The sequence below is a fragment of the Piliocolobus tephrosceles genome, chromosome 12, assembly GCF_002776525.5.
Source record: "Piliocolobus tephrosceles isolate RC106 chromosome 12, ASM277652v3, whole genome shotgun sequence".
Taxonomy (NCBI): Eukaryota; Metazoa; Chordata; class Mammalia; order Primates; family Cercopithecidae; genus Piliocolobus; species Piliocolobus tephrosceles.
The window spans coordinates 24,848,999-24,862,357 of record NC_045445.1 but is presented as its reverse complement, the minus strand read 5'-3'; the positions used below and the strand labels follow the sequence as shown (position 1 = coordinate 24,862,357).

The following is a 13,359-nucleotide window of genomic DNA, read 5'->3' as shown; positions in this document are numbered from 1 at the left end:
GGCTGCTTTTGCACATGCCAAAAACTTTACCTGCGTCATCACAGTCAATTCCGACCACAGTGCTAAAAAGTAGGCAGCAGCATCAAACTCAAAGAGGTTTGAGTTGGGGTAGAGACCATATGGCTCAAAAAGTCAAGAAAACTATCTGGCTCTTTACAGAAAAAGTCTGTTGGCGGCTGATTTGAAACATTCAAGGAAGTGTCCTGGATGCAACTTGGACCTTTGGCTGAAGTCCAAGACAGCCGCAAGGGGTGTCCCTTGCTGGGCTCCTTCTCTGAGCACTGGCCACTACATAGGAAAAACTGGATTTTCAAAGGAGTCCTAGAGAAGAAGCCTTCCTTTGGAGAGTTACCGAGAAATGCTGGCTAAGTCAGCGGCCCTTCTGAAGCCGGGAGAGGAAGACATTGAGTAAATCTCTGCCATCTCCTTTGGCAGTTAGCTGGCACAGGCACACTCTGGACAGAAAGAAACTTTGGATTGAGACATTTCAGTTGAATAACCTTTAGGCTTGGAGAATTGAATTCTGTAAGGACCTCAGAATGGCTGCTCAGGCCAGGCCTCATGGTTCCCTCAATGCAGAGGAGCCCAGCCCCTACGGGGGATACCAAGCCAGCCAGGCCTACAGGAGAGTCTGAAATGTTAGATTTCTAAGCAGTTATGGCTCATTTTACACCACACCTGGGGTCCTGAAAAGCTGTGTGTGGTCTGAATCTGTTTGCCTCCCTAATCTCTGTCATTTCAGAGGCTGCCTAATTCCAGATGGATTTGAAAGAGTGTTGGTTTTCAGGTTCTCTGCCCCCACTCGTCAACCTCTCAGCTCAGGACCTCCAGTCCAGAAACAGTCAGTTAAGTGAACTCCTATTTCTTCTCCTAAGCTCTGCATTTTGAAAAACAATGCCCTACTCTGCTTCTGTTGTATTTATTTGGTCAAGATATCTCCAAAGGGTAGTAGCAACGCATATCATATGTCCAGCCTTCTTTTGGTTTGAGGCCTAATTATCTTTACAGAAGCCACCAATTTTATTTTCCTTATCCCCTGCCCCAAGGAGGTCACACTTGCATCCACCCAGTAGTATCCAGTTGACTACATATGTTCCATGGACCCTGGTGGCTGCTCCCCCTTCCTTGTCCCCGCCGTCACTGCCCATCATCCTTTCGCCAACTTAACCAAATGCTATTGTGCCTTCTAGGGCCTGTTTTTATCACTCAGCCTCTATTAGCTTTCCCTGATCCCACCGGTCCACACTGTGCCATCTTGTACTACGAATTCGTATTGTATTTACTAAGAATATCAAACACAGCTGGGTATGGTGATTCTTGCTTGTAATCCCAGCACTTTGGGAAGCCAAGGCAGGCGGATTACTTGAGGTCAGGAGTTCAAGACTAGCCTGGCTAACCTGGTGAACCCCTGTCTCTACTGAAAAATAATAATAAAAATAAATAAATAAATACATATACAAAAAATTAGCCAGGCGTGGTGGCGGGTGTGTGTAATCCCAGCTACTTGGGAGGGTGAGGCAGGAGAATCATTGGAACCCGGGAGGTGGAGGTTGGAGGTTGCAGTGAGCCGAGATCACACCACTGGCTTCCCTCCAGCCTGGGAGACAGAGCGAGACTCTGTCTTGGGGGGGAAAAAAAAAAAAAAGAATATCAAACACGTTTTGTATCTAATTCTTCTTTCTAGTTCGGGGAACTTCTGTAGTACTGTAGAAAGAGTTTGCGTGCTGGAATTTGAAGACCAGATTCTAGATTCACTTATCTAATTAACTGTACACTTATGGGTCGGTATTAAGTTGTCCTGCCCCACGCCCCACCCGCTTCTCCTCCTTTTCACGTGAGTTTAGAACTTTGGGGATGATTAGGGAGGTTACAGACTAATCAGCATAAAGTCAGTCCACCTGAAACCTCTGCCTAAAACCAGTTCCTCTGATGACCTGTTTGCCTAAAAGTCAAACTAGTAATTTTTAAATAAGGCATTTTGCACCAGTTTTCCTAATAGGCACTTCCAACATAACATCATTTTTTTTTTTTTTTTTTTTTCAGATGGAGTCTGGCTCTGTCACCCAGGCTGGAGTACAGTGGCATGATCTCGGCTCACTGCAACCTCCGCCTCCTGTGTTTAAGCGATTCTCTGGCCTCAGCCTCCTGAGTAGCTGGGATTACAGATGCCCGCCACCATACCCAGCTAATCTTTGTATTTTTAGTAGAGGCGGAGTTTCACCACGTTGGCCAGGCTGGTCTCAAACTCCTAACCTCAAGTGATCTGCCCGCCTCAGCCTCCCAAAGTGCTGGGATTACAGGTGTGAGCCACTGCACCCAGCCATAACACTGCATTTTTAAATCACTATTACAACTTGCAGCATTTTGTCAATAATGAGATTGTTTTGTATGCTTGGGAGTGACTTTTTCTATTTTCTCTCCTATTGAACATTTTTATGACTTTTTAGGGAGTTTGTTTGAAGACCCTTTCTTTAAAATTGTATATTTCTAGCACTAAATACTTGTCAAAGCTATAGGATTTCCCACGAGATTTATCAAATGAACCCATTTCGATCCCTCCTCTCTGCTTCTCACTGAGTTTTGCTTTGTAATGTGTATGCATGTGTGCACCTAATGGGTTTATTAACCAAATTAGCATGTACCCAATGTTCCCTTCTGTTATGCAAGATATTGGCATTTTGACAACAAGCATGAAGTGAGACAGATGGGGCAGAATTATATTCAACTCTTTGCATTTTATTTTTCAGGCTATCTCATTTATCAAGCAACTCTACTTTGTGAAACATAAAATGATACAAACAAAGTCATTATCAAATGTATTTATTACTGAAAACACATTTTTCAAGAAAGGCAAACTGGCTAAAAAGTCCTGAAAGTGTTCAAAAGTAGATAAAATAGCAGAAGACACCCACCAAGGATACAAAACAATTTTTAGTAGCGATCCTGCATTTAATCAGCATGTTCTTAAATAAATTGCTTTTGAAAAATTCTTTAAATGACACTGCCAAAAAAATGAGGACACCCAAACAGATGCCAGAAAACCTATAAGGGCTGGATTTTATGTGACCTGGTCATTAAGCATAGGGATTCATTTTGTGAGCTCGTGGCAAATCGGTTTGAGGCCAGTTGACCTAGATCCGATTTGGGATGCAGGCACTTACCTCCCTGCATGTGCTATGTGTGGGCATGGGGACAACCATGGCCCCCAGGGGAAAGGAACGCCCCTCCTGAACATGACCTCCAAGAGTAAGGGCGAACTGTCAGCTTTTAACTGTTTATTATAAAGACATATTTACACAGAACAATCTTTACAAACACATTGAACACAGTGGAAAGGAACAATTTCTTAATGAACAGGGCCTTAATATCTTTGCATAAATTAGTATAAGAATCATAAACAACCACTTTAAATAAGGCAGCCCCCCCAGCCCACCCACTACCCTCCTCTGTTCCCTATCTCCCAGCTTTCTCAGCCGTTCCCCACTTTCTCCCCTTCCCCACGGGGCTGGGCTTGGCTGCAGGTCATGGCAGGCCGATGAGGCAGGAGACACAGAAAGGAAGCGGGGAAAGCAGGCCCAATCCCTGATGGGGGCGTCAGTGGCAGAAGAGACTTTCTGGGCATCGACCAGTCCCCACTCCAAGCATGAGCCTTTAAGCAGCAGCAGCGTTAGCAGCAGCAGAGGTAAAGGAAGGCTTGTGGGGGGGCGGACAGGCAAACATTGGGGTTATTGTGGGACTTGGAGGGCCCTGACTCCCCCATCCCCACACACACAAAGTTGGGCATCAGGCTTTTGTCTTCCCTTTCTCCCTCCTGGGAAGCCTGCTCAAGCAATAGGTGAGAAAGCTCCCTCCAAGGAATGGCTGGTGATGGCCCCTCGCGGAAGCTGGGGCCTCCCGGGGAGAGGGTGCTACTTCTGCTGCACTTCCTCCCATCCTTCTTTCCTTCCTTCCCTTCCTTTGCTTTCTTTTCTTCCTCCTGTCCCTCCTTCCTTCTGCCCTTCCCTTCCTTCTTCTCCCCTCTTCGCCTCCCCCAAAGGAAAAGCCCTGGAAGGAAGGTCCAGTCAGCGCGAAGGGAAGGCCATGGAGTCCAGTGATTGAAGGCTACCTCATGCTCCTGAAAACCATCACCAAAGGGGTTGAATGGTAGTCTCAGTTCCTGAGCCGCCCCTATTAGAGTACCCCGGGTCTGGGAATGCTGCCAGAATGGGGGCAGCTGACCAGTTATGGAACCTTCCAGCCCAGCTGGGGGAATGGTGCAGCAGGGGTAGGTCAGGGAGGTGGGAGCAGCTCCGGCCCCACAACAGGACAGTTCACAGCCAGCTTGCCCCTCCCTTCCCTTCCCCTCCCAGTCACCCCCAGCCCCAGCCTCCGGAAAAGGCACTTCATTTGCTTTGAAAAGACATCATCAAGAGGGAAGAGGACATCATAAAGTAGGAGATGGGAGACCTGGTCCCCATTCCAGCTCCGCAATGACTCTGAGCAGGTCACTCCCCTCTCCAGGCTTCTGTTTTTGCAGGCGTTTGCCTAAGAAGGCTAAGTGATCTCCAAGGGTCCTTTCAGTTCTAATAGTCTGTGATTCTTGGCAAAAACAACCTCCTGCCTGGCTTTTACTCCTGGGAGGGTATAGAGCCATGTCAGACCCAGCACCCTCACCTCCTGACTTGGAGCTTGGGCTAGCTGGGGATGGGGTGTGGGGGCAGGAAGAAGGGAGTATTGGGAGGCACAGTAAGTCAAGAGAAGTGACAAAGGACTTCACAGGCCCCTCTCCTTTACCTCTGCCTTAACTGAGTAAACACCGATGCTCCACCCACTTCACCAGAGCTCCCCCCGCCACACTTCTGTGTGGACCCCCAGTGTTCCCTGTCTGGATCCCCGCAGCCAGCACCTCTTAACTAGAGTCTCCCCTTGCTTTTCTCTGCATTCCTCCCTGGAGGCCAGGTGAGGGGTCCAACTGACAGGAAAACAAGGGATCTGCTAGAGCCCGCAGAAGGGAGCATTTCCGCCCCAGGCCCAGGGCAGACATGAGAAAGGAAGGCCCAAGTGAAGGGTTGGGGCGTTAGATGAGACAGGCAGGGACTAGAGCAGTGGGGACCTGGAGAAGCAGGGAGGCTTTCCGAGGCTGGGTCTCCAAAGTCAGTCCAGGGAGGGGCCAGGAAGATGGACTGGACGGATCCTTGTGAGAGAACGGGAATCATCCAAACTATAGCCAGGAACACGCCACTGGGGGAAGCAGGCAGGTGAGAAGAGCCGGGCCCATTGGTGGCTACAGCAGGTGTGAGGTGAGAGCTGAATGGACGTGAGGCCTCCAGAGAAGCAGACCAATCTATGGAGGAGACAGAACCACAGGGGGTGGGCACTTGGGGGCCCCTTCAGTCCTAAGGAGACAAAAATGACAACAGAGAAGTCATGGACATATCCTAGACCAAAGGAACTCCCCAGGAAAGGAGAGGAGACCCCTTTCTCTCTCCCCCCAACTCCACTCAGCCCAAACCTCGAGCCCAAGGCCCCTGAGTTGGTGCCTGCCTGTCCCCATTGCAGTGGGACAGCCAGCAGACCAGGTGAGGGACAGAATTCAGCTCTCCTCTCTCTGCTGCCGCCTTGGTTCTTCCCTCCTTCTCACAGCTCCAGGCAACCACAGCCACAGCTGTCCTCTTGTTCTCTGCCTGAGAGCCCCTAGAGCTCTCTGCCTCCTTCCCCAACTCCGGTGACAGTCTACATTGGACCTCTGTAGGTTTGCCCTGGGCACCCCTCCCCAGCCATTAAGGTCCACCAGAATGTCTAGAAATCTCTAAGCAGGCCAGCCTCCCCAACCCCAGGCAGCAGGGTGGAAGGAAGATTGGCCCCAAGTGTCAAGCCCCTCTCTGGGCCTCAGACGAGGAGATCGTCTGTAAAATAAAGGGGCTAGACAGCTGCTCCATAAGCTCTCTTGCCAACTCTAAGTCCCTGTGCGTGTGGCGCCAGGACTGCTTGATGGATGTGTCTGGCCAGTGCTGAGCTGCAGGGTCACCCGGCTTCTAGGCTGTCCCTCTCCCTCCGCTTTAGCGCTGTCCACTGAGCAGAGGCTCAAGTACCTGCTTCAGAAAGGCATGGGTCCCTTATGGGAGAGGCGGGGCCGCTGGCGGCGGAATTTCCTCCGACCTCCCTGCCAGGGCCCTGGCCCGTTCCTCGACCCTCTGGGCTGCACCAGGTGGCGGACATTGCCCTCTTCCAGCCCATTCCCATAGGGAAGCCGCATCAGGGGCCCTGCAGGAAGGAGAAAGCCTGTTAGTGAGGAAGGTTGTTGGAAACGAGCAGGGGCCGCAGACCACAGGCCCACGGGAGGGGTGGTCTCTCTCCATGTGGTGGCACTTCTCATAGAGTTTCTTTGTTTCTCTTGTTCATATTGAGGGAAAATTTGCCATTTCTGCACTGTCCTGGCACAAACGGAACCTACTACTCACATCTTGCCATTGATGCAGCTGATTGTCTGTCTTTTTGACAGTTATATCATGTTGCTGACAGGCACAAGTGGGTTCTTTGGAACATCATTGGGGGCTGTGCACTTTGGGGCGTCATGCCTGTACTTGGCTGGGTGGCAGGAGGCAGTAATCACCATGGCACCCCTGTGACTGGTGTACACTTCAAACATTTTAGACATATGACATTACAATGACCCTCCCACCACCATGTACCCATCACCCGGATTCAACAGTTATCCAGATGGAGTCACATATGCTTTAGTTATCCCTTTTCTATTTTCCTTGACTGCAGTATTTTAAAGCAAATCCCGAACATCACGTCATTTTACTCCTACATCCTTTGATATGCAGGATGACCCACTTTTGAGTACTAGGGAGCTCATATCTCGCCCCTGGGTGTCTCATTGGTGGTTAGGCCTCTCTAGGGCACCAAGTCCTCCCAGTGGATGGGGCTGGGCCAGGCGGGTTAAGAGGGAGGGGTCTCCGACTCAGCCTGCCTCACACTGTGACCAGATTTAGAAATCTGAGACCAGATTTAGAGACCAATAAATATTGCACGCATATTTGAGAATGAATAAATGAGAGAATGGTCACCTTCAGCAGCATGCCTGTGCACCAGGAGCGGGGTGGGCTGTTGCAAGTTGGTACCTCCCCACCAATGCCCTACCTCCTGAAATTCCCGGATCACACCCTGCATCCTGTGTCTCATGTAAATTCCTTCCATTTCAATCCCAACTGGCTTCTATTCTGCATTCTGGGGCTCCTCTTTACATCTGTCCACATCTGTCAGGAGGCTTAGAGTAGAAGCCTCCTGACACCAGACTGAGCCCTGACAATGGAATCCAAGTGGTGCAGAGTATCCTTGGGTGCAGTAAGGGAAAAGTCATGCAGGCCGACTCTCACGAAGCCTACAGTCCATGCAGGGAAGCCGAGCTGCCACCCCCAAGACAAGCCTGGTTGGTGACGGCAGGCAGTGTGCGGAGATGAGATGGTGCCGGGGAAGAGGCAGTCAGGCAGGGTACTTGTGCAATGCCCAGTACAGGCCTGTGCAGATACAGCATCTGAGGCCAGAGATAATGAGTAACAGTCTCTCTCCCCCTGCACACCATCTGATTTGCCTGCATCTAGATTCCTGTCCCTTGAGCCCCATTGCCATCTACCCAGGAATTCCCACCACTTGCTCACAGTTTCCACAGAGCCTCCCATTGGCTGCTCACACCCCAGTGATACCACTGGCAGTTCCCTCTTCCCCTCTGCCTCTGCCTCCAACATCCCCACACTCTGTTCCTTCCTTGGCTCCTTGGCTCTTGTGAGTCCTCCTCCACTTGCACACAATTTCCAAGTGTTTAGGCTCCTCTTGGGCCAAAAGTGGGCGGGTTTGGCCTTAGGGCTCTCTTCCCCCAGGTTTCTGGGCCTGCAGTTCTCCCCACTCACACCCAGACATACCCACCCCCTCCACAAACACATACATAAACACATATTCTCCAAGCCTGCACCCTCCTTCCCTCTTTCCCCAAGAAAAATCACCAGGTCCATGAGGACCCCGCTGTTGAGTTGGGTCATTTGGTTAGCTGGCCACAATTCCATGCCAACTTATTCCTTAAATTCATAACCTATGAGAATTAAAAGAAAAATTATCTTAGCACTTTGGAGCAGTAAGTATGGATGGAACAAGTGGGCTGCTTCTGTCTGACTATCACAGAGCTACCCTCTTGGCGCCATCTGTGAGGGGGGTGGGGCTGGAGAGGGGGAGGAGGGAAAGACCTTCACTAAGCTCCCCACCGCAGCTGCTTCAGCCTCTGCCTTGAGTTCTGGGGTCCCCAAAAGGCTCACCGTGATCACTGAGGATGGATCTGAATGATGCTGATAACGCAGGGGAAGGACCTAGGGGCCTTGTGAAGTGAACCAAGTCAACACTTGGCTCTCACCTCTGCACCTTGAACTGCTGGGGGTGCAGAAGGGATGGGGCAGTGACGCAGGCCATTGTAGCTCAGAGTGGTGGCAGACATGGAGAAGAGAAGCACCGTGCCAGGAGGGGGAGGGCGTCATCTCCATGTGCTCAGCACCCAAGACTGTAAGTCTGTGGCAGTCAGAAAGGGAGGGCTAGAGGCCGTATGTCAGGATGGGGAGTAGGGTTGGTGGTTCTGACTCTGGCCAGGAAGATGTCTAGACTCTAGGTCTGCAGAGAAGAACTGCTCTGAGCTGACTGAGCCCCCAGCCAGGCTCTGGAGACCAGCCATGGGCCTCTTGCATCCCTCCCATTGGGTGGGGGACTCATTGTCCTCAGCATCACCGAGCTCTGCTGGCTCCTCCCGCACTCTGAGCCCATCACCCACCTGTTTCCTACTTTTGATTCTGAGTCTGGCTCACCATCAGATAAGCTGACACCTGAAACCCTGGCTTTATCCTGTCCAAAGGAACAAATTAGAGGCTGTTGATTCTCATCACTGCAGAGGTCTTGACTGTACAAAAGAATTCCCCTTTAGAAATGGAGGCCAGCCCTAATGCACTTAAATATTTTCTTCTAGCTCATTTGCTATGTAAAAGGAGGCTGGAGCAATCCTCCAAACAATCTTGAGCCTAGAGAGATTGGAGCCATTGCCTGCTGAAGCACCATCAGCCATGAAGCTATAGCATCTCCACGCTGAGAACCGCAGTCGGGGGAGGACAGGATTTGACTTTCATGCAATCTGAACTCCAACCCTGCCAACGCACAAAGAGGTACGTGCGACTTTTCAGGGACATGCCAGCCTCATCAGGAATGATGCACCTGTTTTTCCTCTCAGTCTGGCCTGTCTTGTGATGACTTTAAAAGCCCAAATGTGTCCTCCGTTGGGGACCCCGCTGGCAATGCCCCTCCACTGCTCTGTGGTCCTGCATGTGTCTCTTTGTCTGCCCACCCCCCCATCCCAGTCGCCTTCTCCAGGGCCCTGTGCTGTCTGCAGTGCCAGCTTTGCTGCCCTGGGATACATCATGCTCTATCTGGCGGCCCTCTGCTTCCCTTGCCTTAGTTCTTTTTGCATGGAGAGGCCTGGCTCAGGTTACATGGGTGCTTAGTGCTAAGGACCGGGGATGGAGTGGAGATGCCCTTCCCTGAGCAGGAGGGGTACAGTAGGCTCTCCTCACACTCCCGCTGTGACTGCAGGCTTTGAGCTGGGCCTGCGGAGGAGGAGGAGAAGGGGAAAAAGAGAGGTGCTCAGAGACCGAGGGACACTTGGCCCTGGCCCAGGAGTTCTCAGACTCACAAGAGCAAAGTGTATCCCAGGTCAGGAGGCAGTAGAGGAGTATACACGGTGGTATCCGGGTGATGAGAAGCGGTGTGGAGAGGGGTCGGGGGCAGACATTCCAAGTCAGGACAGACTGTGGAGAGGAGGAAGTATGGTTTTTAGGCTGGAACTTTGACTGGGGACTCTGGCCAGGGACAGCATGCCAGTCTGGGCCAAGGACAAAGTGGTTCTGGGATTCCTACTTCTAACCCAGGACAGGAGCCAGCAGGAGCAGGACATGTGTACCTGGACCCTTGGCTGGTGGCCACCTCCAGGGACGTGCCCCTGCTTGGCTCCAGGAGAAGTCAGGGAGTAGAGAAGTCAGTGAGAGCCCTGAAAGTTTCCAACACGAGGCTTGAGCAAAATGTGAGGGCAACGAATTTACCCAAATCAGAGCAGACAGATTACCTAATGAAGACGGGGGAATTAAAGCACGAAGTGGCAGGCTCTGGACCAGCCACATGGTGTTCAGGCATCCTGGCTGACTTCCCTTCCCTTGAAACCAGCTCTCTCCCCTTTGCTAGTACTGTCCCAATGGCTGGGCCCCAGGAGGGTCTGAATGGTTGTCTATTGGCTAGGGGTCTCCCCACAGCCTCTGAGGGGAGCACCAAGTGTGCAGATCCAGAAGCCCCACCTTCCTCTGGTACACTTTCTCTGCACCCAGTCTTTTTCTTCCCTGAAGGCACCACCCTGGACTATTTGCCTGTGGTGGTATTGTACAAGTGTTGTGCCTTGTTAATGACACCAGACGGTAGGCTCCCTGAGGACAGGCTGGTATGGTGTATCATTCGTATCTTACATTCGTATCTTACATTAGTATATTTTGCTCCCTCTGTTACCTGCCTGATAGGAGTTTCTGTGGAAAAAACCTGCCCACTTCTTACTGTGGCGGTGGCTGACTTCATGCTCAGGTCTTGAAGAGAGAGATCACTGGCCAGCTACCTGGAGGCAGGAGGTGCCAGCCCCAACCACTGCGCCTTTCTGAGAAGTCAGGCAGTATTCCCAGGGCCACAACAGGGCCAAAAAGCAAGAGCAGAGAAAGGAGGTGGCCTGCGATGAGAGGCAGGCAGAGCTGGCTGGACCCCTCAGAGGCTCCTGGGCTGCATGCCATCCTCCTGTTCTGGAGGGTTTGGAACCACGTAGGGCCCTGTGCCCTTGCCCTAGGAAACTCGTTGCTCTGCCTTCTCCTTCTTTCTGCTCCCACCTCCCTGTGACTCCAGCCATGGTCCTGGCGTTAGTCCACCTGGTCTTGGCCTTCCCCTTGTGTGGTGCCAGGCAGGCAGCAATGACAGCCAGATCATAGGACTGTGGCAGCTGGAGGTGGGAGCTGGCAGCCCCAGGAGACATTGACACGCAGAGGACAGGCAGCCCGGGATGGGGCTGCTGGGGCGCGGGTGGGGACCAGGCTAGGGGCGGACATGGGCACTAGTGCCAAGTATTGGCAGGTGAGGACAAAAGGACTCTCCTTTTCTGAGCTGCAGGGAGGGGTCGGGTCAGGTGCTGTGCTTCCTCCTTTGGTGCCTAGCGACAGGGAGACTAAGGTGAAGCATGCCCATGCCTGGGACAGAAAGAAAGGCTGGAGCCAGGATGTAAGAGAACCAAGTATCTGGGGGTGGGATGGAGGCTATGGGGAGGGCATCCTGTGCAGGGGAGGAGGCCAGCCAGGACCTTGGGGTTAGGGAGGAGAAGACCAGCCCAGCCTGGCTGGGCCCGGCCCTGCCTTGGGGAGGCTGCCTCTGCTCACTACATGCAGGCCAAAAGGAGCAACAGCTGGGCTCCATGCCGCCACCCCCTCCACGCACTCCTGCCTATGCAACAAGTGTCACGTCTGCATGTTGGCACATCATCCCCGGTTTCCCGCGCCCCTGGACCGGCGGGAGGCTCCCAGCCTTCAGGGACCAGAAGACGTTTAATATGGGAGCCCAGCCCACCCGACTCTGGTCAGTTCCTTCCACCGATCCACGAGGGAGCGGGCATGTCCCCGGCCTCCACCCTCACCACGCGGGGTGCAGGCCATGGGACACGCGGCGCACACCTGTGGTCCTGCGCTCCTGGGACTGCGAGCGACGGTTAGGAGGGACAAGGTGACGGGCAGATGATGCCAGAGGCCAAGTTGAGCCCCGCAGAAGAAGCAGTTCTTGCGGCCAGCCGCCCCATGGCCCGGGGCGTCCTGTCAATCTGCTGCCTGGCGCTGGCCGGCGCGTGGCTGCTACTGCACGGCTCGCGCCGGGCTCCCCGGGAGGCGGGGAGAGTGCGAGGAGGGCGGAGGGAAAGGAGCGCGCCCGCTGCAGCCCGGGCGAGCGGGAGGGCGCGCACTCACCTCCACACACCGCGGTCAAGGAGAGCCAGAGGAGCAGGAGCGCCTGCACGCAGAGCCGCAGATTCATGCTGCTCCTCGGGCCGCCGCGGCCCCGGCGAGCCGGCGCAGGGGAGGAGAGGTCGGGCGCCAGGAGGCCAAGAAAGGCACAAGCCGCGGCTGGCGCGTGCGGGCGCGGAGCTCGGGAGGCTCCCCGGCCGCTGAGTGTGCGCGCTGAGCCCCGCCGCCCCCGCTGGCCGCCTCCGCTCTTCTGCAGCCTCCTCTCCCGCCGCGGGGCAGCGCCGCGAAGCTGGCCTCGGCGGCTCCGGGAGCGGCAGCGGCGAGCTCTTTCCTAGCAGCTGGCTGCTCAGCCGCGGCTGCAACTGCCCCTGACCCCGGCTGCCAGCGAGAATGCTCCCCGCTCACTCCAGGGGCTGCATTTTGTAGCTTGTGGCTTGGCCGCGAGCCCACTTGGTCATGTGGTCATCGTGAGGGCTAGAGGGGGGGCAGGAAGAGGGAGAGGGAGCGAGCCTCCCGCACCGCCCCCCTCCAGGCACGCACTCTGCAGCCCCAGCCAGAGCGCAAGAGGGAACCCTGAGGTGGCCCCACAACAAAGGCTGCGCGGCCTCTCTGACAACCCACAACCGCTCCCCGGACAATGCCCGTCTGGCCGGGGGCCAGAGGGTTTGCAGAGACCTGAAGGATTTCAAACACAGGAAGCATTTGGGGCGGTGGAGGGGCATACTTAACCCTTTCTCACCTTGCTTCCTTAACAGCTGTCAGGAAACCTGGGTGCTTAGGGAAGGCCTCAGTCTGGGTCGCCTTCACTCACGCCCTCTACCTCCGACCCTGACCCTGGTCCTTGCCCTTGCCGCTGGCCAGCTTCAAGGGTTTGGTCAAGACACCCACACACTGGCCTTCCTCTCTCCTCTGCATTTTCAGCTGGCTCTGAATTGGGGGTGACTGCCTAGGCTTGTGCCTAAGGCTTAATTGCCCAGCACCCTCATGTTCCCTGCATCCCCCAGGAGGCATCGTCTACCTGGAATGCCCCCACCCCACCTTTCCGTGAGCAACTCATTCTTGCAGCAGCACCTCAAATCCCATCGCATCCAGAAGCCTTCCTAGGATAACACTAATCCAGCAAGGGTTGCCCCTCAGCTCCTCCCCACTGTTGGGACATGCGACAGCTCCTATGGTGTCCCCTTTCTTGTTCCCTGGAGCTGTCCTCATTCTAGTTCCCCATCATGATAAGAGGCAGGTGGTTTACCCAACTCCACACAGTCAAGGCTGGATTCATTTTGGGTGTACTTGGGATTCCGGTTTAGAAGCGGGTCCTGAA

At 53.8% G+C, this 13,359-nt stretch overlaps 1 protein-coding gene across 1 annotated transcript; it reads right to left on the bottom strand.

The window, feature by feature from the left end:
- Positions 1 to 3,260: 3,260 nt before the first annotated feature.
- APLN (apelin) lies at positions 3,261 to 12,437 on the bottom strand. Its single transcript, XM_023198873.2, has 3 exons — positions 12,045 to 12,437; positions 6,072 to 6,243; positions 3,261 to 5,375 (listed from the first exon to the last, which is right to left on the bottom strand). Exons 1-2 carry the CDS (start codon positions 12,109 to 12,111, stop codon positions 6,077 to 6,079), a joined length of 234 nt encoding a protein of 77 aa, XP_023054641.1. The 5' UTR covers positions 12,112 to 12,437; the 3' UTR covers positions 3,261 to 5,375; positions 6,072 to 6,076.
- Between the last annotated feature and the right edge of the window lie 922 nt (positions 12,438 to 13,359).